At 45.6% G+C, this 26,754-nt stretch overlaps 3 protein-coding genes across 6 annotated transcripts; all 3 read left to right on the top strand.

Moving 5' to 3' along the window:
- The first annotated feature begins 33 nt into the window (after positions 1–33).
- Positions 34–9,689, top strand: LOC105568514 (serine/threonine-protein kinase 10-like). Of its 3 annotated transcripts, none has more exons than XM_012024237.1 (8): positions 34–123; positions 1,730–2,220; positions 2,483–2,662; positions 2,747–2,881; positions 3,250–3,497; positions 5,098–5,907; positions 6,427–6,726; positions 7,254–9,689. In XM_012024237.1, exons 2-8 carry the CDS (start codon positions 1,738–1,740, stop codon positions 7,387–7,389), a joined length of 2,292 nt encoding a protein of 763 aa, XP_011879627.1. In that variant the 5' UTR covers positions 34–123; positions 1,730–1,737; the 3' UTR covers positions 7,390–9,689. The 3 variants fall into 3 exon arrangements, with proteins under 3 accessions (XP_011879627.1, XP_011879628.1, XP_011879626.1); XM_012024238.1 differs by lacking the exon at positions 34–123 and adding an exon at positions 674–746; XM_012024236.1 differs by lacking the exon at positions 34–123 and adding an exon at positions 1,293–1,552.
- LOC105568513 (dual specificity protein phosphatase 8-like) lies at positions 234–614 on the top strand. Its single transcript, XM_012024235.1, has one exon. The coding sequence runs from the start codon at positions 234–236 to the stop codon at positions 612–614; it is 381 nt and encodes a 126-aa protein (XP_011879625.1).
- A 7,427-nt stretch (positions 9,690–17,116) lies between the features above and the next one.
- On the top strand, positions 17,117–24,957 carry LOC105568512 (histone-lysine N-methyltransferase EHMT1). 2 transcript variants are annotated; one of them, XM_012024233.1, is made up of 12 exons: positions 17,117–17,955; positions 18,033–18,634; positions 18,705–18,833; positions 18,926–19,023; positions 19,260–19,902; positions 20,227–20,559; positions 20,657–20,885; positions 21,077–21,283; positions 21,535–21,791; positions 21,963–22,213; positions 22,723–22,898; positions 23,559–24,957. In XM_012024233.1, exons 1-12 carry the CDS (start codon positions 17,117–17,119, stop codon positions 23,722–23,724), a joined length of 3,930 nt encoding a protein of 1,309 aa, XP_011879623.1. In that variant the 3' UTR covers positions 23,725–24,957. The 2 variants fall into 2 exon arrangements, with proteins under 2 accessions (XP_011879623.1, XP_011879624.1); XM_012024234.1 differs by having other exon boundaries at positions 17,163–17,955; positions 18,705–18,755.
- The last annotated feature ends 1,797 nt before the right edge of the window (positions 24,958–26,754 follow it).

The raw sequence follows: 26,754 nt of genomic DNA, 5'->3' as shown, positions 1-26,754 counted from the left end.
AGAGAGAGAGAGTGTGCGTGTCGCGTGGTGCGTGTGTGTGAGTGATGCGAAAATTGTCAAATATCGGGCGCATGACGGCGGTGTGGCGAGCCCGGTGAGCCTGGCGTTGGTGGAGTGCGTGGCGTACGTAAAAAAAAACCAAACATTTAAAAAAAAAGGGAAAAGAAACCAACAACAAAACAAACACGTAGCCGCGTCAGGCAGCGCCGAGGAGTCACGGCGTGCGGGGCGCGATGTCGAGCACCCTGGAGAAGAAGATCATGAACCTGGAGGAGCGGCTGCGGGCGGAGAACGAGTCGCGGGACCGGGACAGGCAGGTCGGCGGCGGCGGTGGCGGCGAGGCCGGCGGCCCGGGCGGCGTCGGCCTGCACTCCTCGTCTTCGTCGTCGTCGTCCTCGGCGACGGCGGGCCCCGCGTCCAGCCCCGCGCTCCGCAGGCCCCGGCAACGTAAGCAGCCCGCCACTGGTGGCACGCGTGCGAGTCCGCCCGGGGATCCTCCGCTTCCCGGGTCGATACGATCCCCGTCCTGCCCCGGCGATGCGTGGTCGCGTTCGCGCGCGCGTACAGGTTATGTTGACCGTGTCGCGGCTGTTGATCGATCCCACCGCGGTTGATCCCGTGACTCGACCCGGCCCGGCAGGGATCCTTTTCCGTCGCTTGTCGTTCGCCCATTTTTCGCCGAACCACTTGTAGATCGCGAACCGTTGATTCGTTCGAGTTTCGAGACCGGACCGAAAGATTCAGAGGTTACCAAGTGGCGCAGTAGAATAACAGCGAGTTTGGGTGCTTGCCTCGAAGAAAACCTCGCTACCGTGGCTAATCGTGGTTTGCTGAAAATATTTTGCTACCGTAACTGGGAATTTCTAGTGCACGGCGAACGGTTCGCACCTAATACAACGGGCACAGTAGCAAAATATTTAGCTGTCAGAACCAAATGTTAGCTATCCATAGTTTACAACTGACATTTAGTTGCCACGTGCTGTTTTTAGCCGCGGCAGCTCCAGTTTTCTTTCCGTGTGCACTGAGTGCACGCTGAGGCTTGTTTACAGTCAATTCTTATATTTAAGGATCGTCTTGAATATCTCTTGAAATATTCCTCGGCCAATGAAATAATCTGTACTGCATCCGTACGAAATATTTTTTCAACGTGTATTCAGACAAAGTTAAATGTAAGATATTAGCCGAATAGATAATGATATTGGCCAAACGAGCGGTGGATTATCAAATGACAATTGTGTGAAAAGAAAGCTTGAGAAGGGTCCAAATCTGGGACCGAAACGTTGCATGTTTTTTAAAGAATAAAAAACACTGGCCAGTGTAGGTCGTTGAAGACTATATCATTTGTTAAATGTAAGAATTGATTATAACCAGGCCTCAGTGTGTAATCAGTGCGCACTAGTGCAAGGAACCGAATGCGCGATAAATGTCACAGCTTTAGGAGTGGACGTTGACGTAACGTTAATGTAAATACGCGAAATGTATACGGGATTGATCTAGCTGAATTCTGAATCAAGGAACCACTCGATAATACACTAATCTATCAATCTAATCTGTAAGCTCGACGGACTCTTTGGTGAAATAGCCTTTCAACGTGATTCTGATTTGTTAAGGCCAGCGCACGTTTATTTATACGCACTGAATCGTAAGGAAGTTGTGCTTAATTATAAAGAAACGTGTGGCGCGAAAGGAACAGGAGCAATGGATTAAAATATTACTCGTTTCTTGACAGTTGTGGACATGGGTACCCCGACGCGACCCAGAAGGCAGCTAGACCTGCCGGTTTCGCAGATGACGCCGCCAAAGATGCACGACAGCGAGGTCGAGTCGAAGCTGCAGGAGATCATGAAGATGAACGGCATCCTGAACATCGACGGCCACAGGTATCAGACGGAGATGAAGGATCTGGAGCATCTGGGCGAGCTCGGTAACGGCACCTGCGGGCACGTGGTCAAAATGAAGCATAAGCCGAGCGGCGTGGTGATCGCCGTGAAGCAGATGCGGCGCTCCGGGAACGCGGAGGAGAACAAGAGGATAATCATGGATCTCGACGTTGTGCTCAAGTCGCACGACTGTCCGTACATTGTGCAGTGCCTGGGCTGTTTCATCACCGAATCCGACGTTTGGATTTGCATGGAACTGATGGCGACGTGCCTGGATAAACTGCTGAAGCGCAGCAGGCAGGCGATACCGGAGGATTTTTTAGGGAAAGTTACAGTAGCAGTAAGTTTCTCTTGGCGCTCTCGCCTGTACGGTGCCTTGTCGCGAGCTCTAGGACCCTCTATCTTCGAGAGTTATGGAAAAATTACAGTGGGAGAGGAGACGTGTAGATCCAGAGAGAAGATAATTTTACCGTGCATTGTTTTCGAAGTTGAGATGCTACTCGACTTTGTTCCTCTTAAAATCTGAAATGGCTTTCGCTTTTGTGATAATTTTGAAATGATTAGAAAAACGATTTTACATTACGATTTTTTTCTCTCCGTAGACAGTAAAAGCATTGTCGTACCTGAAAGAGAAGCACGGTGTAATTCATAGAGACGTGAAACCTAGTAATATATTACTGGACGAGACGGGAGGGGTGAAACTTTGCGATTTCGGGATCTCTGGCAGACTGGTCGACAGCAAGGCGAAGACGAGAAGCGCGGGATGCGCGGCGTACATGGCTGTGAGTAGATATGTACATCCCAGCGTAGGGAAATGTTGAAACTTGTCGAATAATCTCGTGCACTCCTATTCGTTCATTGTGCAGCCTGAGAGGATAGATCCACCGGACCCTACTAAGCCAGATTACGATATAAGGGCGGACGTGTGGAGTTTGGGCATTACTCTAGTGGAACTAGCTACGGGAGTATTTCCTTATCGAGACTGCAAGACTGATTTCGAGGTAGAGTTTCCGCCGGAAATTTCTTCCGGCCTCTTTGTTATCTCTGCGTGATCATAGTTGGTATAGAAAGAACCTGGTAACTTTTAAATTACGACATGTAAATACGTTTAGTGTATCAAGTCTTGTGTCGACGGTGCTAGAAATCGGCCCGAGATCTCGACCCAAGAAATGTGTAGCCCGTCAACTGCAGTTTTTCTGTAAAAGATGCAAGTCGATTGGCCACATATTTCTCGGACCGATTTCTAGCATTGTGAACACAAGGCTTTAGAAAGCAATTCTTTTGCTTTTAGTTCAGCGAGGAGTTGCTTGGTTTCCAACCGCAGATCTATATATCGTTCTAAGTTTATTATTTGATCTGCTCATTGCAGGTACTGAGCAGAGTAGTCCAAGACGATCCTCCGTCTCTTCCGGCGGACGCGCTCTTCTCCAAGGAGTTCAGGAACTTCGTCTGCTGCTGCCTGACGAAGAACTACAAGCACCGGCCAAAGTACCCCAAGCTCATGGAGCACCCCTTTATTCGCAAGTACGACGTTGTACAGGACGGCGAGACGAATTCCGCCCTAACAAACTCCGGCTGTCAGTGGTTCGGCAAGGTCATGCGGCAGCTGGAACCAAGGTGGGAACCGAGGGTCTGCTAATTGCTGTTTGGTGTACGCTTATTTTTGTTAGATTAGACATAGTATCTAGGATTTTTAATATTGTGACAGGAAAGACAGGATGATGATACAATCATTAAGAACGCTGGCGCGACAGCGAGATCGCGAACTTTTAAACATGGCATGAGATTCCTGACTAATAAAGATACTGATCTCTGGTTTGGTTATCTATTTTGTTTATCTTTCGGCAATATAACCAGGTTTAATCGCGTTTTTACGAGTGATTTTTATAAAGACTTTATGCACTTAATAACATATTCACGGTCAGTGAGTTTTGGACCGAAGCGTTTTGCGAATTGGCCTGTCGTTGGACGTTAACGATTGTACGAGGGGTGTCCCGGAATTATGGCGTCTTTGGCTCTTAGCCAGCGGATTCTCTCGTTGATCGCGCGTCGACAACTGAAGAATCATCGATCTGAGAGTTCGTCCGAAAAATTTACGGCCGAAGAAAGACGCGATATACTCCCGGAACATCCGGTACATATTTATCTCTGATACTGCTTTGCAAAAAAAAAAACTGACTGATTTATAATTCCTTCTTTCGAATTAAAAGTTTGCGTGCGTATTGAATTGTGTTGCAGCGTTGAGCTTGAGGGAGGCAGCGCGGCGTAGCATCCTCCCTCTCCCTCGTTCCTTTCTCCTCTCCTGCCTCCGCTCCTTCCCGGACAGACCGCCTGAGAATCCCCGAAAGAGACTTTGAAAAGAAAAGAGAAAAAAAGAAAAGATAGACTACCCCGCTCTGCTCAGAGTATCCAAAAATCTGCCCAATTTTCATTTCGAGTTGTTTGGTTTGTGCACGCGCCTGTTACACACCCCACCCTTCAACCCCCACTCACGGTAAGCATTGTTTTTTTATTTATTTCAATATATTTTCGTTTCTCTCTTCTCGCCTACTTTTGTTGCGTTTAGCGTAGCGACTCGTCCGCTCGGTCGCAATGCACGCATAATTTTTTTCCCTTGTGCACACGCCGTTTTTCTTTTCTTTTTTTGCAAACTGATCTCGCGAGATGAATCTGCGAATCTACTATTGCAGACCGGGGGGACGAAATTGCTGCAGCGAAATTGACGTGCGAGCGCGATAAAGAGGATTGGGGATCGCGTGGCTATCCCGATCGTATAAATTTGTATTGCATCGTTTACTTCCTTTCTTAACTTTGTCGAGAAAATGTTCATAGATCCTAAGATTTCTTGTCACTTTGACGCAAAGCTTTCGCCGTGCGCAGCTCGTTCCACGACTTACATGACGAAAGACTCTGATTTCGCAGCATGGTCCTCCGTAAGTTTCCGGCACGGTTTAGAAAGAATCTAATATGTTTCTTTTAACAGAAAACTTCTTTCCTCATCTGCGTTTTGCATGCTAACGATTAACGTTCTGCTCTAACTTTCATTAACTCTTCTAGACTGAGGTTTTTTGCAGAGTCATCACGGTACGATTATAGGATGATAGCGGTATACACATATATACATATACGTGTCGAGTCAGATCACATTTGACGGGAAATCAACCGCGCACTCGGGGAAGTGTTTCCTCGAGAAAATTTCATTCGATTGGCCATTTAGTTCCAGACTGCCAGGAGGCCAGCAGCAGCGAGTTTCGGGTCACGTGTCCCTGAAGCAGACGGCTCATCTTCGGGCGCAACCCGAGATGCCGGCCTTCCTGAGGAGCAACGTCAACAGCGGCATCAGAGAGCCGCCGAACTCCGGTGGCTTTCCGCCGTTTCATCAGCGTACCAATAGCGAGAACGGCGCGAACTACGTGCCCTACAGTCCGTACGCTCTTCGCCGGAAGGAGACCGCCCGGCCATTCTCGCCGCCGATATCCAAGGAGGTCGCGGCGGATCAGTCGGAGCCGAATCTGCCGCCGCGACCTTTCTCGCCCTACCGGCAGCAGAGTGTCACCAGGCACGACTACAATTCTTCGAATCGCTGCACGACGACGAACGGTCAGGGTAGGCAGGAGACGACGGCGACGACCACGACGACGGTGACGGTGACGATGACGACGACGGCGAGACCGTTCTCTCCTTACAGGACTCAGGACGCCAGCTTGGACAGCAACGGGCGACCGTACTCCCCGTATCGCAGCAGCCGTTACGAGGAGCGCGACAGTGGCAACAAGGCGGACCGATGGCAGGGAGGTGTCTCGAGATCGCTCAGTCCCTTCACCAGGGACTATTCGCCCTGGCGGCGGGAGAACGTCGATCCGCCCAATGTCATTCAGCCGCCACCCGCCACGTACGACAACAGCGGCCGTCACTCACCGTTTCTGCAGCATCGACTCGTGCAGCCACCGTCGCAGCAGCCCGCGACGCTCCAAACTTATCCGCAGACACAGAACATCTACGCCAGCCCGATGATCAGCCGCAAGAGGTAATTGGAGGCCTCCTAAATTGATTCACCTGTATTAAAACGTGTTGTTGGAATTATCTTTTGAGACATGTGGCGCTTGGAACGTAACATTTACTGAAGTATAATTACGTGAGGTGATTCAATTGAATACTCTGCTTATTCTCACATTCTTTATTCGTTATTTTATTTAATTTGAGTCTAATTGTATTCTTTATCTTTCAATCAGCTTTATTTAGTTTATTTTATAATTTAGTATGTGTAGCTTTGCAATATTTTGCTCAAAAATATTTTGCGGTCCACAAAGTCCAGTTTCATCATAAAGCATATAAATATTCAAACATAGAAGTCTCTTCAAGTTGCCAGTAATAGATGATAATAATAATCAAGCGTCTCACTAGTGAGCAGAGTAGGGAAGTCCAGGTTCGAACCCTGGCCGAGGTAATAGCTTTCGCAATAAATTTTCTGTATTAAAACATTGGCCGGTTAATGTCGACTAAAAAGTTTGATTATTCATATAAATGTTGTTACTTATACTGTCAGGTTTCCTTCTGAGCCACCGCCGCAGGGATCTCACGGCTCCACTAGTCCACAGTTGTGGATCTCCCGTTTCGCGCATCAACTGAAACAGGAGTCGCCGCCGTCGTCATTGGTGATGCCACCGCAGCAGATCGTCGGCTCGAAGGAGTCCGCGAAGAAGCGCTTCGCGTCCTACGTGCGCCTCAGGCTCGGCAGCGAGCGCGCTCCTTCGCCGGAACCACCGCCGAGACTGAGTCGCGGCGAGTCTCCGCTCGCCCTTAGGAGGAACTTGATCGATCAGGCGTCTCCTTCCTTCTCGCGAAGGTGTGCATCCCTGCCGTTTGCCTGCTAAAGACAATAATTTCCTGAATAATTAAAGTGTAACGAAGGCTACAATATGAAAACGGTGTCAAGCGGGCAAGGGTTAATGTGAGCCAAGCTCAGAATACAAAGCGCAGTCTTTGGTGTATAAAATCTCATTTGAAATGAAATTGAGATCATTAAAGCCTAATCAACAACACTCTATTTTGTAGCCAATAAATACATTTAAAAAATTTGTGCAAGTTGATCAATTGTACATTGTACAATTCTGTGCTGTCGACAAATTTTTTTAAGCGTTTTCATTTGTTTATATAAAATAGAACGTTTCTAGACGTAAAGAGTACGTTGTAAATTAGGCATAAAGGATTTTATACACCAAAGACCGCGTTTCGTTTTCTGTGCTTGGTTCACATTGGTCCTATTTCACTTCGCACTGTTAATTTTCTGAATAATTATGAATTATATAATCATCATTGCTTCTTGGACGAGAGCGAAAGAGAACAATGTGTACACGACTGGGCTTCTTTTAGGTACGTCTCGCCGTCTCCGCCTCAGCCGCCGCCTAGAAGATTGTCGGAAAGCAATTCCGTGCCTGGTAGCCCGCAGCACGTGCGAGCTCGTCTACGCTACACGCCCGAACCTCAGAGGAGACCTCCGCCACCATAACCCACCGCTACAATCATTAAGCCTTATTATTATTCCTTGGTGCCATATGCGACTACGGACACTCGGATGGCGATCAGGTGCACCATGTAGTAGCGAGGTGCACCGTCATCCGGCAACGGTTGCGCGCACAGAAGCGAGTCACAGAACGTGTAGACGCGGACGTATACACGACGTGTTCTCGAATGTTATAAACCAAATGAAAAAAAAGTATATATATATAAAGAGCCGTCGTGAACTCGAAGTTGTACGCGAGTCGAAGATTTGTACGGGAACGTCGATTTAGCGTGCGAAACGGCCGAGATCGCCGGGAAATGCTTCATCTTGATTTGACATTTTCACGCATTTTCGGATTCGCGGACACGTCGGACGCGAGAATTGCCTTAAGAGACGACACGGGGACTTACTACTAGCTAGTGCGAATATTTCAGATCTCCGAGAGATTTCCGAGTACTCCAGGTCTCTGATCGGAGAGTATTTTCTGAATTCCTTATTGATGTTAGAACGTAGGAAAAGGGTGAAACGTCTTTTTCGCGTCTAGAACGCTTCACACGCTAAAGTCGTTGTAAACGTAAACCTCTGCACGGTCGAGTAGCTTTTAGCCGAATCGCGCCGGCCGCCACCGGTCTCGATCGGACCTGGCGCGCGAATGCTTGGAGCGAATTGTTTTCTACGAGATGCCAGCGGGCGGGAAAGCGAAAGATCGCGTGGATCAAACCTCGGGGAAGGGAAGAGGAAAGGACGATTTTAGTTTCGGTACAAATTCTCGCCGAGCTCTTTTGCCTTGACCGTTCTTCTAAGCGGAAGGAAACAATCGATTAAGGATTTAGTCTAGGATTCATGTTATAACCGAGAGAGTGCGACTGGCGCTCCGAGGCCCGCGTGCACGCGTTTTACGTACGCGAGGGGGTTGTTCCGCGCGGCGAGACGCAAATCGATCCACCTTCGTCGATAACTCTCTTCTCGATGTGTATTTATTCGATGACGCGCGACGAGAAATACGATGCTCAACTTTTTATATCGTTTGCGTATTAAAAATGAAAAAAAAAAGAGAAAACAGGTACAGCGACGGAGGAGCGCGGCATTGATCGCGACGTTTTTTCTAATCAGCCTCGACGCGAGAGAAGTATACACGGTGTATCGTGCCGTACACGAAGAAAAATGCGTAAACCGTTCCTATCCGCCCTTCGTTTACGCTTCTTTCTGTCAATTTCGAGAATTTCGTCGAAGGAGAGGGAGACGCGACGAAACGCAACGAAGCTCGCTCTCTTCTCTCGGACGGCCTTGCGGTACGACTACGAATCGCGGTCTCACAGTGACTTCTTTTCCACGTTTTACTATTAATATTGATAGACTATTATTCGGAAGCAACGTGTAAAATGCGAGAGCGAGTCGTAGGTTCACGAGTGGGCGTGATCCAGGGTGCTTTCCGGCAAGAGACGCGGATTGACGGTGTAAAGCCCGTATCAGACTACGGATTGAGATTGAGATTAGATTGGAAATTTGACCAGTCAGAGTACTTTGCTAATCTCAAGTTCAGTGAATTTCACTCTGACTGGTCAAATGTTAATTTAATTCCAATCTCAACTCGTAGTCTGATACGGGCTTAACGCAGAGAATCATTTTATCTTCGTTCAACAACGGCAAGAGACGCAGATTGACGGTGTAAAGCCCGTATCAGACTACGGACTGAGACTGAGATGAGACTGAAATTTGACCAGTCGGAGTAAACTTTACTAGTCTCAAGTTTAGTGAATTTTGCTTTGACTGGTCAAATCTCAATCCACAGTCTGATACGGGCTTAACACAGAGAACCATTTTATCCACGTTTAACAATGACAAGCAACAAAGATGAAGTGTTCCGCTGTGTTACACAGCGTCGACTGTGTACGTTGCCGGAAAGCACCCCCCAGTGTCGACAGTCCAGCCGGGAGGGACGTTATCGTCCACACTCGGCTTTTCTTCGCGGACGAGAAAAGGGGAGAAAAGTAAGAAAGAAGAAGCGGGAGCACAATAATTGTCGCGGTAGAGCACGTCTCGTAGAGTTCTACCACGGAGGACGAATGTATATTACTCAATCAGCAGGGCGTGCACGGCGTCGCTCACACGACACACACACACATACACACACCCATACGCATCGAACATTACACACGTTACACACACGGTTTTAGAATGTTGTAATTATTATTTTTAATTAACATTTAATCTCTAACTACGTTCAAGTCTACACTCGTAATCACCTTTGTCGTTTATTTGACAAAAGGATCTGTTGCAATGTAAATAAACTTATATTTATACGAGCTGTCGCGTCTCCCTCTTTCCTTCCTTCCCCGCCACTCCCGTCCTCCGAGCGTTTCGAAAGTATGTCGTTACTATTTTTTCAGTTGCGCTTTTGTCATTTTCAATCGAGTCGACGCGTTCTATTTGGAGTGACGAGGGGAATTGCGCAAGTCATTCGGCTGGTCGTCCTCGCCAATTGCGACGAAACGTAGGGTAAAAATGTAAATCTTCAATCGTTTTCACTCGTACGTCAACCAGTTGAAAAATGTCGAGTAATGGCCAGAGAGAGAGAGAGAGAGAGAAAAAAAAGCACAAATATTTCCTCTTAAATTAATTTTAGCGGGCCACACGTTGCTTATTGTTGCTACGTGCGCAAATAAATATATCGCCAGGTGGAATAATTACATGTAATTACCATAACGTGGAATAGATAAGAATTTCATTATGGCATGGTTCAAGTTTTATCGTGGCATCGAGTCAAATGTCGAAAGAAATTACGCACGCCTCCCGAGGCTTCGAGGTTAATTTTTTTTCCTCCCGATTTAACTCTTTATCATCGCGCGCGTATATTTACATTCCTAATCCGTAATTTCGCGACCGAGAGGCACGTCGGGCCCGGTTTTTTTTTTGCGCCGATCGAGGAAGAGAAATATATATTTCCTCTAACTCGAATCTAATACGCCGCATAACTTATCGTTCGCCACGCTCCGATTGCCGGGCATATTATAGATAAGAATTCACCGTGACACACTTTAATGTATTCTTATCAACAAATTTCTGCCCGTTTGCTTTTCTTTCGGAAAGAATCAACGCGAACGCGGAGGAACGGTAGGGAGATTCGGAAATGTTTATGCACGTTGAAAATTACGCCTCCCCCGCCTTCGCAAATCCACCCCCCTCCGTTCTGCTTTCATTTTGTACAACATATAATAAAGTGACGTATAATACAATCTAATAATATGTCGCGCGCGACGACACGGTGCATACTCTAGCGGCGCAGCGCATTGGCTAAACATTGGCTAAATATTGATCCAGTGTTGGTTATATTAGAAATGCATTGGCCGATATTGTCCAACGTAAAGCCAATATTGGAGCACATGTAAATGCTGCACGATAATAATTATGTAATATTAGATTTATATTGGCAGTGCATTGGCCAATATTTAACAGCGCAATTGCTAAATAGACACATTGGCTAATTCCAACTAGCCAGTGTGAGCGCAAGTTGCTTTCATATTGTTAACAGCAATGTTAGCATCTTGCCATGCATCTACCCAAGTAGAACATATTAGCCGTGAAAACATCAAGATGACATCATTTTTGGATCACTCTTTATGCATCATGGTGACGTCAAAACGGCTCTCCGAGAGCACCTATTTGTGACACCTACCATTAACGTAGCACCTATTTGTAACACCTATCATTAACGTAGCACCTATTTGTAACATCTACCCAGTCAGAAATGACTTGAAAACCGACGTCGAAACGATATCGAATCGATGCATTTTTGGTTCCATTTTCGAGCCAAGTCGAAAGTGGAACCAAAAATGCATCGTTTCGATATCGTTTCGACGTCGGTTTTCAAGTCATTTCTGACTGGGTATCATTAACGTAGCTGTTTCGCGACAGTAATGCTCAAAAGTTTCTTCCAGACAGGAACCGGCACTCAATTGTTACAATGATATATTCAAAAGATAAAATAATAGGGGCCTTATTTTTGGACACTACTAATTGTTCAGGCTCTGAGCCCCTTATTTTATCTTTTGATTTTATCATACGAGCCATTTCCATTTAATTAAACAATGATATATCTCGATGCAATATTGTTCTAAAGAATACACTTACGATTAATACATAATATAAAATAGATTCGAAAGATTGTAGTTTGAGTCGCTGTTGCCGCATCTCTTACACTACACTCTTCTATCTATAGTAAAAATTTGAAACAATTCTTACATAAATAATTTTACGAAATAACTACCTTAAGACATCAAAATGTTGTCAAAATGATCTTGTTTTACAAAGCAAAGTTAATTAAATATTACACATTAAAAATAAATTGAAGTAATATAAGATAAACGTAATATCTATATGACTGATCGTGTAATCTGTAATAATATATTATACACGTCACGAATATCATAAAACAGCATGTCATAGATCAGTCATTGCAAAGTAAATCGCGATGTCGATCATTTTATGACGTAATATTCATCATTTTAATGTCATCTTGACGTTTTTATGATCAACTGGTTCTACTTGGATATGGTCGTATCGTTGTTGGCTTGGCCAGATGTAACAGATATAACATGCTTATATTCTGTTAGAAAATTGAAAACAATCTATGCTAACTCTTGACAGTATGTCCGTTTGATGTGTTCTCTCTTTAGCTGTGCACTTACACTTACAATAACATGTTAGCATTGTGCTAGCCTGCAATCACTCAAACATTGTATGCATATTCCTAGCAAAGAGCTGTGCATTTTATTTCTATACATTGCTCGAGCGCACTGGCTATCTGGGAAATAAGAGAAGGCGTCCATCTTACAATATCGCGCCAATGTATTGCGCTACTAGGGTAATTTTATCGCAATTTATAATAACGTAAACGCCGTGCTATACGCGACGCGTAAAAAAAAATAGAGCAAGTCTCCGAGTCGAATCTACCGTCCGCGAGTCACTTGACATTAAATCTTTACGGTCGAAATCGGGGATCCTCGCCCTTGACTTTCTCTGATGCACGCTCTAGGCGAGGGGAAAAAGAGGCGGCGCTCATCGGGAAAGATACCATGCTCTTTCATTCCTTTCCTCCTATGTGAACCCATAATGGCATTCTCACGCGCCAGCGCCGGGTATTCAGTTCGGAGCGTATATTTTTATCGTATCATGCCACGTAATCTCTAAGCAAGTCTCTTTTTTCGCTGACGGCTCATGCGCATTGGGCGCTGATGGATTTTCCAGCTTTACGCCCCGCCATGTTAAGATCACGCTAATTTGCATTCTCCTGCAAGAGAGAGAGAGAGAGAGTGAGAGAGAGAGAGAGAGAGAGTCGATCGAACTTCGCGTGCGGCCGAACTTTGTAACGCGCCACGTTACAACCGTTACATGCACGATTTCACGCGACTTCGCTGTCGCGCGCCGTCTGTCGAGAAGCCGACGCTCCATTCATTAACGGGTCTCGTTCGTTAAAGCCTGATCTACTAATGTGCACTTTGCCCACGGAAAGAAAGATGTAGCTAAGAACTGCACGTGGCAACTACATTTCCAGTTGTAATGGCTAATATTTAGTCGCGACAGTTGAATATTTCGCCACTGTGCCTATATTGTATTAGGTGCGACAGCAAACCGTTTGCCGTGGTTTAGAAATGTGTAGTCACGGCAGCAAAATATTTTTAGCAAACCATGATTAGCTACGGTAGCGGAAAGTTTTTTTTTCCCAGTGCGTCTAGAAACATTCTATTTTGTAGTCAGTAAATAAGTTTAGAAAATGTGCGCAAGTGCCCTAGCTGAAAAAATTTATCTAAATAACTGCGAAAATTGACTTGAAATAGAAATTTGTAGAAATTTTTGTATCTTTGTTGAAACATTTATTTTTTGTAAAAATATCTACGAAATAGTACCACAACTTGCGCTATTCTCAAATCAAGAAGTTGTCGCAAGTAGTGTTTCATACAAATGTACAATTTTGTAAAAATTAGTACAAACCTTACTAGTTGAAAAAAAATTGAGAAACAACAAAATCTTAAAGAATCAAAACATCCGCTTACTTGTAGAATATTACAAAAATTAACAAAAGTGTTCCAATTCTAGCATTTTCATGGTGATTTTTATAACACTGTTTAAATTTACGTACAAGTTCTTAGATTCTGTCAGTTATCTTATAGTTTTGTAGAATTTTGTAGAATTATTTTCTGCAAGATGGATAAATTGTATATTATACATTGTACAATCGTACATTGTCGACAAATTTTTTAAGTTTTTCGATTTGTTTTTATATAAAGTAGAATGTTTCTAGGTGCAGAGCGCACATTGTAGATTAATTAAGATACGCGAGAGTCCTCGAGTCGAGAGATAAACGTAGACGCGTAAATATCTCTGCAATCCCGGACTTCGCGAACGAATCTCTCTCGGTCTCGAGGACGAAGGAGAATCGAGGGTCCCGAACCTTCCAGAAACGGACGATTCTTCGCGAGTCGCCGGTCGCGAAATGCAATACAAATAAAGAAATGACGCGGAAGCGATTGGTATCGTTGACGCTCGCGACGGCGAAGTTGGCCGCGACAAAAGGCGAGTTCTCCGACAAGTTCAACAACTCGTCGTCCATTTTCGGACCGGATCGTATTGACTTATGACGCGCGGACGGGGAGAGGGAAGAATTCATTCCGTCGAAGTTAGACGCGAATGTGCGCTGTGCTTCGCGACACGTGGACTCGTTGACGAACGCTCGGGCGTTCTTCAGAGCGTGCCCGCGTTGCCCAGTGAGACACAATCGCCGATCGACACCGACGAGTCATTTCTCGCTGGGTCATTTGTCACCGGGCACAAATCATCGACGGAAATATACGGCGCCTATCGTGGAAACGTTCGGAACGGAAGCCGATCCGAATTATGCCGTTTCCCGTAGAAAACACAACAGAGATCTCGGAAATAGTTGAGCCATTCCGAACATTTCCATGATAGGTGCGTCTGAAACAGAACGCGAGCACCATACATTTTATTAGTAAAATGTGTACCAAGTATAACCCAGATAGCACAAGACACTCCTGTGAACATTTTAAGAATATTCTTCAAGAATATGTGGAATAGGTCATTCTTATATATTTATCTTATGTTCGTGGAACATTTGACTGGCAGTACCATAAATCTTTTTCGAATGTGAAAAGAATAATCTATCGAATATAGCGTGTCGGTTATATACGGTATGGTCAACTGGTTTCACTGCCTTTTGCATAAGATAAAGTGTATTACGCAATAAACAATGTGCAATACATAAACTCGATGAACATTAAAAGATTATTCTGAACGAATATTCCAAAGACGTTCTCGACGAGTATTCTAAAAACGTTATTCTTTGTTACGAATATACGATTTCTAATTGTAATAATCTATATATAATCTATAGAATATTCTGAAATTAAGAATATTTCCACTCCAGAAGAATATTCATAGAACTATGTGTGCTCTCTGGGAATTACTAGTAAAATCCCTGTCGGAAATAATTCTACAAAACTGTAAAATATAACTGCCAGAATCTAAGAAATTCTACATAAATTTAAAAAGTGTTATAAAAATCACCACGAAAGTGCTAGGATTGGAACACTCTTGTTAATTTTTGTAATATTCTACAAGTAAGCGGATGTTTTAACTCTTTAAGATCTTGTTGTTTCTCAAATTGTTAAAACTAGTAAAGTTTCGTACCAATTTTTACAAGATTGTACATTTTCATAAAATACTACTTGCAAGAATTTCTTGATTTGAGAACACAACAGTTTAATTTGTGGTACCATTTCGTAGATATTTTTACAAAAAAATTAATGCTTCAACGAAGATATAAAAATTTCTATCTCAAGTCAATAATTTTCGTAGTTATTTATAGAAATGTTTTTTCCGCTAGGGATGTACGGTAAAATTTCAAAAAGCTCTCATGAAGTTCTTCAAAATGCCACGTTGTTCCACGATTACACGATTTCCAGGGTAAATTCTGAGAGAAAATTCTCTCTCCGCGTATCCCGAACCCACCGACCTGACTTTGACGCGGTGGCCAGGAACCGAGCAGATTCCAGCGCCAAAGCGCAGCCGGGTAAGGGCCTGAGCCGAATGGCCGTCTTATACTCTTAAGACAATCTTTTATGTTTTAAGCCTTTTTGTCTTGAGGTAACGCACAATAACTGTCTAATTACGTCTCAAGAGTACAAGACCATTCCGCTCAGGCCCTATCGTAGAAACGTCCGGAATGGACTACGACCGGAATCGTTCCGTTCCCCCTGGAGAACACAACAGAGATCCGGGAAATAATCGAACAACTCCGAACATTTCCATGTTCCCTCTGCCGCCAGGTTCTGCCCGGTTTCCGCCATCGGCCTGGCACGCGAGTGCCATATTAGATTTACGGCGCCGGTCCGGCGAACGTCGTTCGGACACGGCGCGGATTCTGCGAGGACCAATTTTCTGTGCCCGACTCGCCGCCACCCGAAAATTTACAACGGACGCGGTACGCGCGGGCTCGGCTGTCGCATACTTCGGGCATACTTGGAGCGATCTACACGTAGTTTTATTACAACCGTTAATACAACGCTCTCTCTCTCTCTCTCTCTCTCTCTTTCTCCCTCCTTCTCCCCTCCCGCTTTCCTCTTGACGATTATTCTCGCGGGACGAGCACGAATGGAGATCGAATTAAACGTTGTCGAAGGTCAATTTGACCCGACGCCGTAGGATCGCGGAAAGAAAACAATTCCGTGGCCGTCCCTGAGCAATCAATATGGCTTCCAGCGGCAGCGGCTGGCCGTCGGTCGGTCGGCGAGCGCGCGCCAGCGTTAAGCGCGGCCATCTTCCTCCCTCCCTCTCTCTCTCTTTTTCATCCTCTCTTTTCCTCTTTCGTTCCTTCGCGGGGAAGTTGAGAGCGCGCGGCTGCCTCGGCTCGGGCCGCTTCGCTTCGCGCCGTCTCGGGATCGTCGATCCGATTAGTCGAGCGGCCTCGGCTCGGGGATCCTCGACTCGCCGAGGCTGCCGAGAGGAGCTTGAAGCAGCCAAAGGTAGTCGACGGGAGCAGCGGGACACGTGTGCCTGCGATACGCCTTTCGTTCTGCGACCGAGGGGTAGCGGGAAGAGGCGCGCGAGAGAGAGAGAGAGAGAGAGAGCGAGCAGCGTCCCGCGGTCCCGCCAACGGTGGCGAGGAAGGATCGACGGGTCCGCGTCGTCGATAAGCGTCGCCGATAAGCAGCGCGTCGGCGTCGGGGTGAGATCGATCGCCGCGCCGGAGAGCGGCGCGTTGACGTCGGGCAGGTAGGTGGGAAACGAAGGGCGGTGGGAAGCGAAGCCGGAGGAAGAAGGTAGCCGGAATCTTCGCGAAAGGCGGGAGGAAGCGGAAGGAGCAAGCGAGCGAGCGAGCGAAAGAAAGAAAGAAAGAAAGGATAATTCGAAGGACACGCGGAAGAGGGAGTATGCGCCGGTAATCGGGGAGCGGAGTGGCGACGGCATGAGACACGTCTCCGGAGATGCGCGTCGTCGCTCGTCGCAGCAGCAGCAACAGCAGCAGCAGCAGCACCAGCAGGCCTACCGCTCGTAGCGGTAGCCGCTCGTAGCGTCGCGCGCGCGCGCGCGCGCACCAGGCATGGCCGACGTAGCGTCGCCGCCGGAGGGCGACAACGGGCTCGTCGCCGCGGCGCCCGAGGGGTGCCGGGCACCACCGGCGACGGGGACTGGCGGCGCCGACGGCGGGGAGGGGGACATGGCCGCCGCCGCCGCCGCCGTTGGCGGCGTCCACGACAAAGTTGACGACAAGGTCAGTATTCACGAGATCCTCGAGGGGATGACGAATGAGTTTAACAAGGGTGTGAGCCCGGCGAAGAGTGGCGAGCACGAAAAGGTGGAGATGGAGACGGTGACGTCGCTGGTGCCGCCGAGGCTCGTCGACGACGCGTCCAAGGGGGAGAGGGAGCTGGACGGCGTCGGCGAGGAGGTCGCCGAGAGTCCGGAGGACGAGGTCGCCCCTCAGACTCCGGAGGAGAATCACAAGGGCGAGGAGGAGAGCAAGCAGGAGGCTGTCAAGAAGGACAACAGCATACCCAGGATCGTCTTGACGTTCAGGACCATCGACGAGAATACGGATCACGGCAAGAAGACCAAGATATCCAGTTGTTCCTCCAATCTCACTTTAGTTCCTGACGAGCTGGTCAACTGCGATCAGATCGGCGGCGTCTCGGTGAAGATCGAGAACTCGGACGAGAATTCCGACGTGGTGGAAGAGTCCCAGGCTGAGGAATCCCAGGCGGAGGAGTCCCAGGCGGAGGAGTCTCGGTCGGAGAAGACTAAGGCGGAGGAGACGAACGAGGAGTCTGCAGAGGTGACGGAATCGAGAACCGAGGACGAGGACAAGGTGGAGGCTGCTGAAGAGAAGCGCAACAGCGACACGCAACTTCCCGTCCAGAACAAGCTCGAAACCGCGGAGAACAATGCTGAGAAGAGCAACGTCAAGGCGACGTTTGCGGAAGGTGACGAGCAGCAGGAAACTACCGCGCCAGTTACCAGGAAGAGAAGACTCGGACGACCCAGATTACGAGCGCTCAGGTTTCTTGTTTTCTCTTCACTCGATATCTTCGACTACCCAGGTGTGACATTTGTAAACCTGTTTCCTTCATTTTCAGCGATTCGGTCCGTCAGGACGAGGAACCTCCCGGCCCCAAGCGTTCCGCTAGAAGGCTGTGCAAAGAGTCCGTAAAGAGCACTGTGCTGGAGAGCGCTATGGCGCGTAAGGAGAAGTCCAATTACACGGATGAGTTCAAGAAGAGAAAGTACAACAAGCCGGGTCGGCCCAAGAAGATTGTCCCGGGCAAAGATCAGGCGAAGCAGCAGACTCAAGCGAAGCTCTCCGACGTCCGCCAGGAGCTGGAGACGTCGCTTACGTCGGACGGTGTCAGCGGGGCCGAGAACACGACGTTAGAGTCCTCGCACGACACCACGCTATTGGAGAACAGCGTCAACGACAGCGTTGCGGAGGATTTACCGTTCTCGGCCGACTTGGAGGGAATGCCGAAGCTGTCGCCGATGACGAAGAACTCGGAGCCGCAGACGAAACTGGGCAACTCCATCGGCAGTCTGAACAGCGACGAGATACCTTTGGCGGACATTCAGAAGCCTTTCTTGAAACCCGCTACCCAGCCTGCCGTTCGAACCAGGAGGGAGAGGGGACGTCCTCGCGGGAGCACCCAAGCGGCGCGAAAGATAGCGAAGGCGGACCTCTACGAAGGTAATGCAATAAATAGCAACTTCTTCCGGTCACAGCTGTTCGTAATTAAAATCAATAAATTGTCTTGCAGATGGCACTCCGCCCGTTGCTGAAGCGGGAAAGAATAACGATTATCCCGAAGGTAAAGCTTCACTTTTCAACACGAGACATAACGGATACAAAAAGACGAATAAGAATCAATTTGAAGGAAAAGTTCCAAGTATATTGTTTCACACACTTCTCCGTCCTCTCTTGTTAATATGCGAAGCAGCATTTTATTTCATTAACCATTTCATATCAATTTTAACACAGAGGTACCGGTCAAACGGACTCGCCGGAGTATGGTGCCGAGCCCGAGTCCCGCGGAAGGACAGGCGTCAAAGCCGGAATCGACGGCGATCATGAGTGATGTTAGTGTTGTTTAAGCTGTTCTATTCAATATTACAAATTCTCATATGTGTGGAAAAAAAAGATTCTATCGATATATATATATTTATGTAAATAATTATCTTAAAGCCCTGTCCAATCGACACATGCCGATAAACACTACTCAACTTGCGTATAGTAAAGTTCGCTTCCATTCAGTAGAAGAGAGATGTTTACACAACGCAACTAGGATCCTCATTCTTGTTTTCATCGATTTTAGACATACGTGCAATCAATGGTGTGCCTGTGCCAAGTGCGATCTCAGTTGTACGTGACGATAACCGGTTCCGGGGGGCCGCTCTACTGCACTGCTATCGACTCGATCGACAACCGGGTGGTGGGCTGCTGCAACGAGGTGGACGCCAACGACGTGGCGATGCGGCGGCCCAGCCCTCGCGTGCCCTTCATCATCCTCTGCCGTATGCACAAGGAACGACTGCTGCGCCACAACTGCTGTCCCTCCTGCGGCATGTTCTGCTCCCAAGGCAGATTCGTGCAGTGCACCAACGGTCACCAGTATCACCGCGAGTGCGAGATCTACCCGAACAAGAAGGGCGTCTGTCCGCACTGCGGCAGCGAGACAGCTGCGTACGATGTGCTGGTGACGATGAACGGCATGCGGCGGCCGGTATTCATTCCCACGCGTAAAAAATTTTCCAAATTGCCGTCGGCAAAGATGAGCCTACCTGGGAAAGGCGACAACACCAAACTGGCTGAGCGACCGCCCAGTCCGTTGATCAAGCCCGATGTTATCAAGATACCCGAGCCGTCGATTAATACCGAGAGGCCGGAGCGTTACACCATCATGAGTCTCTACACCTCCGTGAAGAATGGGGATCTTGAAAAGCTGGTGAACGTACTAGGTGAGTGGAAGCCTGGCGGGAAATAGGACAAAATGAATCGATGATAAGTGAGTTTGCAAAACTGGAAATTTCCGAGCTTGGAAATCGTATTCCTATCTATTCATCTTAAATCTCGTTATTAAAAATGCCAGCTGTAGTCAAGTAAATACATATATGTATGTATATAAAAGAAGCTAAATGAAGATTTATTATTTAAAGTCCTTTTAGAATCTTCGATTCGAATCCTACATAAATTATACAATACTTTCAGCAAATGATGAAAATACCAGTTACTTTGGTAGCCTAATTATCATATCGCTATAATGTGCGATTTATGGTTTCCAGCATGTGGCTACAATGCAAATCACACATTCCGGGATTATGCTCACCGGACCAGTCTGCACATGGCGGCGGATAAAGGACATTTGTCGTGTGTACACGTTCTGGTTCAAGCTGGTGCTCAAGTAGATGTAATGGATAGGAACCAATTGACGCCGCTGATGCTGGCGGCGATTAAGGGTAATGCTGCCGTGGTTAAGTACCTAGTCAGGATAGGCGCCGATGTGACGCTCAAGGGCGAGGACGGTATGACCGCCCTGCATATGGCTGCCAAGTCCGGCCACCTAGAAGTCTGCAAAATCATTCTGACTGAGTGTAAAGTGCCGAGAACGTTAGTAGGTAATGTGTGCTGTGCCGAGTCCGCATTTACGTGTAAACAATCCGTTGTTCACCCTTTAGAGCGCCTTATTTAATTCCTCGACGTTTTCACTTGCAGATTCTGTGGACGACGGCGGCTGGACAAGTTTAATCTGGGCGTGTGAGTTCTGTCATGCGGATGTCGCGCGGTATTTATTGGACAAGAAGTGCGATCCGCTTATTCGCGATGCCGAGCAAAATATAGCGTTGCACTGGAGTGCCTTCAGCGGCAGTTCCGAAATCACGGAGATGCTTCTCAACGAGGGATGCGACGTGAACGCCGTCAATGTCCACGGCGACACACCCTTGTACGTCTTGTGTCTCTTGTAAAGATTGTAAAGACGGTCCTGACAATTTTCTTTATTTTATTTCTATTTTCCCATATTACGCGAACACAACAGAAACACGTGTCATGACAGCAGCTGTGTTGAACAAGCTTTGAAATATTGAGACGATTCTCTAATTATAAGATATAACATTTGATTTTTTCTTTCTTTAGACACATAGCAGCTAGGCAGGATCAATATGCAGTCAGTGTTTTACTGTTAGCGCGCGGTGCAAAAATAGGAGAGGCGAATGCTGCCGGCGAAACCGCGGTGAACTGTTGCGCCACGGACGGCGACACTATGGCTGCTTTGAGATTGAACGCGAAAGTCAACGAACTCTCCGAGCATATGTGGGAGAAGACTGTTAAGATATTGACGAAGTAAGTACGGAATTTTATCAAGTACAGCACGGCTATCTATATAAAAAAAATATACGAGTGACATAACGTAACTTTTTATGAAAGAGTTCGGTGTATTAAGAAATTTTATTACGCAATTTCTGTCGAGATTATTGCGTCAACTGAGTTACAACATCAAAGATTACATCATGTGTACGATGAATAAAAGGTCGCTTTGCCTGATTTTTGTTCTATGATAATTTTCTTGTATCATCCGTTCTCTCTTTTTACAGCGACATTTCACGCGGAAAGGAAACGAATCCTATACAGTGTGTCAACGGATACGATTCTGAGGACAAGCCGACGGACTTTCTTTATGTAACGGAGAATTGTTTCACGAGCAACATCAACGTGGACCGCACCATTACATCATTGCAGTCTTGTCGATGCGAGGATAACTGCAGTTCCGAAAAGTGCTTATGCGGAAATATAAGCCTGCGATGTTGGTACGATGAGGAGGGAAAGCTCATACCAGAATTTAATTATGCAGGTACCCTCATTTAAATATCAACGTTTCAAAAATATCAAAGATCTCTTATTCGTAAGAGCAGAGGAGCCTTTTATAACAAGCCCAGAAGTGGAATCAATGACGGAAGAGTTTACTCTACGAAAATGATTTTATCAAGGTTGATGTTTTACCAAATAACATTTTCTGTCATAGATCCACCAATGTTGTTTGAATGCAATCCGGCTTGCGACTGTAACCGCATTACATGCAACAACCGAGTGATTCAGCACGGACTGACGCAACGGTTTCAATTGTTCCGCACAAAGGGCAAGGGTTGGGGTCTCCGAACTCTTCGGCATATTCCTAAAGGCACTTATGTTTGCGAGTATGTCGGCGAGATAATCTCGGATTCCGAGGCTGATCATCGCGAGGATGACTCCTACTTGTTCGATTTGGACAACAGAGTAAGTTTTTGCTTTGGTTTAGAAAGAAGTAAAGTAGTTTTGTTTCCAATATCTGCACATATCTACATTGCTTCCGTAATTCCCTCTTAGGAAATAGTTTTCCTCTTGGATTTTACCGTCAAGTTATTAGTACTGTGATTCGTTACTTAATTATCTTACGATCTGTTTCTATCATGATTCTTTTACTGAAAATTTTTTATATGCAGAGAATCAAAATCGAATCTTTCTTTTGACAAACTATTTTTTTTAACAATTTTTTACAACCATTATTTTTATATAAAGTTTTAATCTTACGTTTAAAAGTATATAATCTGAGATGAGTAAAAAAAGAGCTGTTTCGGCTACTCTAAATATTTGGGACACGCCTTTCTGAAAATAGAAGATTGTTTCGAATCTTCTACAGATTTATAATTCGTTTCTTTATAAGTGTTTCTAATTGGTGTTGTACAAATTATTGAATCTACAAGCCTATTTTAGATTGTGAATAAAAGATATTACTTTATGTGCAGGATGGAGAAACGTACTGTATAGATGCGAGACGTTACGGGAATATTGCTCGGTTCATTAATCATTCGTGCGCGCCGAATTTGTTGCCAGTGCGAGTGTTCGTCGAACATCAGGATTTGCATTTTCCAAGAATAGCCTTCTTTGCTAATCGCGACATCGAGGCAGATGAAGAGCTCGGGTATGTTAAAAAGCGGTTCAAGTTATTGCAACGCCGGAGATTAGAGACACTCGCTGAGCTTCTAAATTAACTAACAGGAACACATTGTTGCATAGTAATTTCCATTAATAAATTTAAATAAGTTTAACGTTCCGTTTTTTTTTTTGGGTTCAATCAATAGCACGTAGTTGTAGCTTTCTTTTCTTACATACCTCGTCTTTTAATTCTCGGTCGTGGTTCAAGTATATACTTTAATAGCAAAGTATTCTTTTACTTTTTGTTAAGTGTAGACTAATAAAATGTTATACGTTTACCTAATAAAGATATTTGATAAATGTTAATTAAATAACCCTTATAATCTGTCAGAAAATTATACTTGCATTAATTCTTTCATTTTGTTATTTATTTCTCCAGATATCCGAAACAGTCACGAGAGAAATTACCTTCTTAATTTTCTTGACGCGATTTCGACAAGATTCTAACATTTAATCTTTCTCTTTATCTAACGCGATTTCTAATGGTTACGCATAATTTGCCATATTTACGTATCTAGTCTATCGACGGATTAAGGTGACGGTATCTTTAAAAATGTTGACACATCACAATCTTATAATTTTGTTTTTACGTCACGTTCCCTTTTGTTAACACCGCATAGATCAATATGGATCTGTTTGCCCTTAGCTTCGATTACGGCGAGAAATTCTGGATAATAAAGTGCAAGTCCTTCACATGTACCTGCGGTGCCGAAAACTGCCGTTACTCGGAGAAGACTATACAAGTTACGCTGGATAACTACCGGAGAAAGATACAGCAGGAGGAGATGCTGGCAGCTCAAACCTCGTCGTAACCCTAATGCGATTTAGCTTAATTCTTTAGGTGTTTACGATTTTTCGCGAACGAATACGACGGCTATGATAACGACGGCAGCGATCGTCTCGTCGATCATACAGTTCTACGCGTCAGTTCGCCGCGAAATTGATTGCCGCAACGCGCGCGGGATCGTAAAAGTACAAATGCAAAACGGTGGTGGGGTAAGCATTCGATTAGGTTCTTTCACCGATGTTTCCTTACGCTGTAATGTACCAGTTCGGCTTCGCAACGATCAAGTTCGGTTACGTTATTGTTTGCCGCCGAACACCGAACGCTCGTCCGCATTGAGATGCCGGTAAAATAAATTGACAGCCGGTCTATCAAGATTGTTATCGCTCGTCTTTTGAGTATTAATAAATTTTAATAGCAAATTCGGAAAAGTAACCGCCTTGCGAGAGTATGTATATTAGGAGAGAGAAACATGACAATAGTCAGATTGTCGAAAAGATTTATAGATATTTATGATTACTGTGAAGGATTGGTTTTTTAAGAAGTGTCTCCCATTTTCCTTGGCAGACCGGTGGTTAATGACAATTATGTAATTTATACACAATGGATCTTCAACTTGGTTTGAAGGGCTTACGGAGGACGTAATGATGATTGTAACACGTTTTGCAAGATATCCTTGTCACGTTCTCGTCCGATTCACTTTCGAGACAAATTTAAGGAGGCCGTAATGTCGTCTCACGTCCGTATATTTTCTCAGGCTTGCTCGTACTTGTTTCCTACTTTTGCCGATCTTCTCCGCGAGAGTGCAACGACTCTACGAGAAAGTGCCACGTTGATCTTTTCTTTTCTTCTCCCCCCCTTTTTTTAGCGAGATAACGATGCGCATAATATATGTATATATATATATATATGTATATCTATTATTTGCTAGTTTGCATGTGTGAGGTGCGAAGGTAGTAAAATGTGTGTTGAGAATATTGTTACGGTTTTGCTTGGATGAAGTATGTGATCGTAGGACAGATAGATATGCGAAGCTGTCATCGCTTTTAAGTGAATCGATGTTGGAATGATATCGCAGCCGCGTGTTCGTATGTTCCTTATTATAAAGCGTCACGCGAATCACCAATTATTTCAATTAGCCACTCATATCCCGGAGCAAAGCGTTTTAACGTTGGGTTCACTGTAAGCGATGTAATATATAAGGATACACCTTTTTGTACAAACGATCGACTTTTTGTATAATAAAAGTTGCCCTTTTTAACATGCGAGTTTTCATTTTGTATCGAACTAATTAAAGCGAAAGAGAGGAGCAATTTCAAATTTTACAGAGTGATTGAAAAGGATTGGATATTGCAAATTTTTTTATACTTCTAATATCTGTAGTGTGAAATAAACTCTTAATTTTTGTAGTAATCTTCCTCTTCTAATGTCTTTTGAGTCTGAGGTCTCTAAGTGGTCTCTAAGGTCTAAAGAAAGTTGAATGTGATCTAAGAGATGGCGTTAAAAGTACGTTCCGTTTAGAGCTTCTATTATATAATCAGAGCCGGCCAACAGTTTTGGTATAATTCTGCGAGAGAAAGGACGTTCATTCGCTATTTCTCTCTTTCTCTTTCAGCTTTTTCCCAATTCCTCTTCGCTTGCTCTTTCTTTCGAGAGTTGCCAAAAAGACCAATGAAAAGTTGCCGTCTGGTGTCCAGACGGCGTGATTAGAGGGACTCTAGTTTTGTTTTTCCTCTACTAAAATGGCTGCATGAAAAAGCTCAATTTATTCAGTTTTTATATTTACTAATTTCTCACAATCTTTACAATTATTATTAAAAGATTTCAAATGTACTTTTAGGCGTTTTATTCTTTTTTTAATACAAGGAAAAGATAACTTGTTGGGAATTTCAAAGGCATACAAACATTTAAATATTTGACTTGCAAAATGACGTTTTAGATCGTAAGAGATTTCCTGTTTTCATTTACTCTCCCTTATCAGTGCTTAAAAATCATTGTTTGATACAAAATCCTCACTTTTGCTCGCTAACAAAGAGCATAATTTCGATCGATATAGTTCAACAAAAAAAATATCTATTACATTAAACGTTTTTATTGCGAATATCGAGACATTGTTTCGTCGACTTACGCTGACTCGCACAGAAAATTAGAACACTGGTCGTTCCGAGGCACAATTTGATTCCGAAATAAAATCGTCATAAATTCCGTCTGCGAGAGTGTGGCAATTTTAATGATCAATATTATAAAAAATCCTACAATTCATTTACCCGAGAATATAAATTCTTGTTACTAAAATAGTATATTAAAAATGCGCGAAAGAACCGGCCGAGCCAACTTTAGAGTGTCAATTTTAAAGAGACGTGCGTCTTCGAAATATCTCACGCGATTTTTCCGATTTGCATACAGAGCCGGAGTGCACTAATGAGAGACGTCCGCCGAGCGAGAAGGAAGAAAGGAAAGAAAAAAACAAGAGGAATTAAAAGTACCATCATCGCGCTCGATAAAGAAACTCGTTTTTCAGCGGGGGAGCGCGAGCCGTGGCGGGCAACAGGCGGACCTGCGCAGTGGCCGGGCCCGGCGGGTGGCGCGGACGGCGGCGCGCCCGCCGCTGATTGGCCGGCGCGCGCGCGCTGGCTCGAAATTTAAGTGGTGCCGCGGCAGTTAGTGTAGCGACCGTGGAGCGAGCGCGCTTGAGGGCGCGACGTCGTGTAGCCGCGTAGAATTATTCGTAGGTATCTCTTCCGTTTGTTTTTTCACCCGTTCGAACGCGCGGCGCGTCCGCGGCTCTTCTCCTCATTACAGAGTGCCGTTCGTCATACTCCGAGCGCTCACGTCACGGCGATCCCGCGATCCGTGTGGCACGCGAGATTATTCGCGCGAACACGCCTCAGAGTGCGGTCCCCCGCGACGCCCTTTCACGTTCCTTTTCCCACCCGATTTCCGTTTCGCGCGAGCGCCCGCGCTTCTCCCGCCGGAAAGATTCTCCGCCGCGACGAAGGAAGCAGGAAACGAGGAGAGAGAGAGAGAGCGAAAGATGTGCCGATCGCCGACGATGATA

This window comes from Vollenhovia emeryi, unplaced genomic scaffold (genome assembly GCF_000949405.1).
Source record: "Vollenhovia emeryi isolate VEMERY1.0 unplaced genomic scaffold, V.emery_V1.0 DF939128.1, whole genome shotgun sequence".
NCBI lineage: Eukaryota > Metazoa > Arthropoda > Insecta > Hymenoptera > Formicidae > Vollenhovia > Vollenhovia emeryi.
This window is presented reverse-complemented; position numbering and strand designations above follow the sequence as displayed.

Coding starts and splice junctions, on each gene's coding strand:
- LOC105568513 (XM_012024235.1), top strand. CDS start 234: ATGTCGAGCACCCTGGAGAAGAAGATCATGAACCTGGAGGAGCGGCTG.
- LOC105568514 (XM_012024237.1), top strand. CDS start 1,738: ATGGGTACCCCGACGCGACCCAGAAGGCAGCTAGACCTGCCGGTTTCG. Junction 2,882..3,249: donor ACTGCAAGACTGATTTCGAG/GTAGAGTTTCCG, acceptor TGCTCATTGCAG/GTACTGAGCAGAGTAGTCCA. Junction 6,727..7,253: donor TCTCCTTCCTTCTCGCGAAG/GTGTGCATCCCT, acceptor GGCTTCTTTTAG/GTACGTCTCGCCGTCTCCGC.
- LOC105568512 (XM_012024233.1), top strand. CDS start 17,117: ATGGCCGCCGCCGCCGCCGCCGTTGGCGGCGTCCACGACAAAGTTGAC. Junction 18,834..18,925: donor ATTTGAAGGAAAAGTTCCAA/GTATATTGTTTC, acceptor ATTTTAACACAG/AGGTACCGGTCAAACGGACT. Junction 22,214..22,722: donor TGTTCGATTTGGACAACAGA/GTAAGTTTTTGC, acceptor CTTTATGTGCAG/GATGGAGAAACGTACTGTAT.